At 54.0% G+C, this 3,636-nt stretch overlaps 1 protein-coding gene across 1 annotated transcript; it reads right to left on the bottom strand.

Moving 5' to 3' along the window:
- Positions 1-974: 974 nt before the first annotated feature.
- Positions 975-2,208, bottom strand: LOC100286033 (uncharacterized). Its single transcript, NM_001158921.1, has 2 exons — positions 1,909-2,208; positions 975-1,760 (listed from the first exon to the last, which is right to left on the bottom strand). Exons 1-2 carry the CDS (start codon positions 2,023-2,025, stop codon positions 1,605-1,607), a joined length of 273 nt encoding a protein of 90 aa, NP_001152393.1. The 5' UTR covers positions 2,026-2,208; the 3' UTR covers positions 975-1,604.
- Between the last annotated feature and the right edge of the window lie 1,428 nt (positions 2,209-3,636).

Genomic DNA, 3,636 nt, shown 5'->3' with positions numbered 1-3,636 from the left:
ACGAAAGAGCCGTGTGCATGCGTTCTGCGCTGTGGCCACCAAACTGCACGTTCCTTTGCTACGGTGGTGGATACGGCTGGCTGGCTGGCTAGCCTGTCTGGTGTGTGGAGACAAACTGGAGAGATTTCACTTGACGCGGTAAAAGTAAAACACACATGGAGGCGCGCAACCGCAGATACGATGAACAGCGATAGCACTGATCGAGGCGGCGGCAAGCTAAGCAAGGAAGACGGGCGACTTTTGGTGGCACTGGAGCTCTAGCTGCTACCTGCTAGCTAGCCTCCGTGACTTGTCGCCGCCGATCGATAGACCGCGGCATGTGGGGGGCGCGTGTCGCGGCGGGCGATCGATTGGCTAAGGAAGATTTCAAGACAGCGCTGTCTCGATCACTCTCACAGCGCTAGCTAGCTACGGTCGCGAGCCCTTTTTCCTCATCCGCTCACCGATTCCTTTCACGCTCGTGAGAATTCAAAGAAGGGACAAGTCCAAGTGGAAGAAAGGTCGACGCGCGCACCAGAGAGCCTGATTTGCCACGACGCCCGTGCGTACGTGCCGTCGGTATCCATGCACCGATCGAGCGCGCGTATGCTAATGAAGTAATGAGTGTGACAGTACGTCAAGGATCTCGGAGACGCGGCGGGCGCAGCCATGCCGACGGCGCCGAGCGAGGCCCCGGCGGCAGTTGGCCTGGCAGCAGCACCGACGCGGATGCCTGGCATATGGCATATGGCATGGCGCAGTACGTCTGAGGCAGAAAACGGCGGGACTGATGTCGCTTTGTGGATTGTGTTGGTTTTTGTCCAGAAACCGCATAAACCAGACCCATGCATGTACAGGCGTAAATTCCTAATCGATCTCCATCTCCAAAGTAAACGCGACGTTTCACGTTTCTAGAGCGTACGTGTAAGTACAAATTAAAATTTGGACCGAGAGTGCCAGGGAACATACATGCATGAAAAGGCAGGGCACTAAATACAGTACAGACACGCAGCGGTTGCATTTCTTAACGCCATGCATGGCACGGTGAGTGAAAAACAAAGCACTAACCGCAGGACGTACATGTTATTGAAGTCGTTAATAAAAGCTTTAGCAGTACATCATCATCATCATAACGACAGTCAATTTGCTCTAGGCTAGGCTAGTAGTGGTCGGTCGGTTGTCTCTTTTCCTGCCTGCTAGAGATGAGAGAGAGAGAGAGAGCGCACTAGCCAGCTCGATCCAATTAAGCCACCGAAGATCGCCGAGGAATCGAGAGACTGCTGCTGCTGCGAGCTATACTAAAGTGAGGAGGATAAGCTTGCTTAGGCTCTAGTGCTATACCCTACTACCCAGTGAAGCTTAGCGCAGAGACCATCATGCATACGTGTGCGTGTCAGCGTGTGGCTAGTACATTTTTATACGGAGCTAGCCACATGATCTCAGATCTAGGGAGACTGGTAAAGGAAAAGGTAGATACACGTACATGTAGATATATATATTATATGTATATATACCCTAGCTACCTAATTGAGCTCAGCTCCCGCACGTGACCAGCCGGCCGGAGAGCGCGCGCTGTCGGCGATCGATCGGAGGCCGGCGTTCGTTGACCTCGCCCTTGCGCGCGCTCAGGAGCGGAGGATGCTTCGGATGATCTCCGCCGCGGGGCTGTTGTGGTCCATGGTGGACAAGAGGTCCGACAGCCGGTCGCTGAGGTCGTCCACCTCCCGCTGGAGGCTCTTGATGTAGCTGCAGGTCTCCTTCAGCAGCTTCGCCGTCGACGCCTGCATTATGCATGTCATGTCCCCGCCCCGCCGCGCGCATTTTAGACGTTTAAAACTGGAAAAAAAGGCGAGCATGCATGCATATGCACTGCACAGCGCCCCGGAGATGTTGAGCGGGTCAGCCATCTGTTCGCGACCGACGACGCACCTGGCCGGAGCCGCGGCGGCGGCGGGAGCTGGGGAGCAGGGCCTGGAGCTTGGAGACGAGCTCGTTCATCTCGTCCTCGGAGATGTTGCCGTGCGACGACGACCTTCGGCTCGACATCTATCCTCTCGCTCTCTACGTACCTCGTCGTCGTCGTCGCACTGCTTCGCTGCCGCCGCCTGCCGGAACGAACGAACTAGCTCCGCGCAGGGTCGATCGGGCGCTATAAGCTTGAGAACGAACGAAGGTACCGCGTGTATGTGATGCGTCCCGCGCTGGACCTGGACTGGTGGTCGCTCTGCAAAATTAAAGCTGTAGAATAACTGAGTTGTGAGGGAGACAGAAAGGGAGAGGGTGCCTTTATAGCGAGCTGGCTCGTGGTTGGATCCAGATTGGGTCGGAGCGCAAGTGCGTGTAGCGGAGGGACAGGAAGCAAGGGTGGTCTGGTGTTGTAGAGCAGACGAGCAGTTGATTCGATCTCCACGCCTCCACTGCACTACAAGTCTGCAACGAGAGAGAGAGGGAGAGCCAAAGAGGACGAGTTGGGCCCGCGTGTCTCTCTCTGTCTAATCACTGCGGCAGCTCGCCTCTCTCATGCATAGCCCACCGGTAGGCAGTCCGTGTCCCCCCGATCTGCCACGTGCTGATTTGGCTGGTAAACGGAAGGAGAATAAGTAGAGCGGATTTGGCTGGTCTACGCTACGCGGCCAGCCCAGCTCTCCTCACCTTGCTCCGCAAGGCCAGGCTTGCCAGCTACGGTCGGAGAGAGTGGTTACCCAACTCCAACTTGGTCTACAGTTCGGAAACCAATCTAGTAAGTATGGGCTGAATGTTTCCAAATAGTAGATTTTCGTGGTGAGGTCCAACTTGCATTACGAGAAAATCCCCGGTAGGAGGAGGAACCTCGTTGTATCTCCAAGTTCCAGACGATCATAAAATTCTATCCCTAGACTTGTAATGGAATATATACGTGCTAATCCACGTTAGCAAAAGGGAATCTACTGCCAGCATGCTGCTACTAGTAAGTTACATGCATGCATGCACGTAGTGTCACACACAACAGTAAGACACGGAGCACGTGTTTTGTCCTGCACACACATACGTGCACAGCAGACACTCTAATCGCATCGGGATTCTTAATAAAAAAACATGCTAGTCAAGTTTACACTTGTCTGCTAAATTAAAGAGAACGGAGTCGACTCGAAACACCGCTGCAGCAGACCCAAAAGATGCCCCTATTAGCATACGCACGTACGTACGCAATTCTGTCCCCATCCGCCTGTCTGATGTCTGCAGACTGCAGTATCGTCAGTGTTAGACTAAGGCCATCAGACCTTTTTTTTATCACTATAACCAGTCCAGTAATCGTCTTAGCTTTACTGTTTTAGTATCTAATTCAGTGAAAAAACTGCAACAAAGCTAGATGCCACAATACGATGATCAATTAAGCTAGCTAGGAGCATGATCGGCGTAGCGCACGAACGCTCGAGTTTGTCCATGTCCACGCGCGTCGCGCCACCATTCATGATCTAGCTAACAATATTCTACGCGCGTACCTGTACGCCAACCAATGTATGTATATGATGCCCGGCCGGCCGGGCCGCATGCGCTTGTTGGCCACACACACGCGAGTCTACTGTAGTACTGAACGCACGCAAAAATCTCGGAGGGACCGACGTGGAACTGGAACCCCTGCGCCGCTCTGCCATGTCGGAGGCCCCGACCGGACAG

Source organism: Zea mays, chromosome 4 (assembly GCF_902167145.1).
Source record: "Zea mays cultivar B73 chromosome 4, Zm-B73-REFERENCE-NAM-5.0, whole genome shotgun sequence".
NCBI lineage: Eukaryota > Viridiplantae > Streptophyta > Magnoliopsida > Poales > Poaceae > Zea > Zea mays.
Note: the sequence above shows the minus strand (reverse complement) of the source record. Positions and strands in the feature narration are given on the sequence as shown.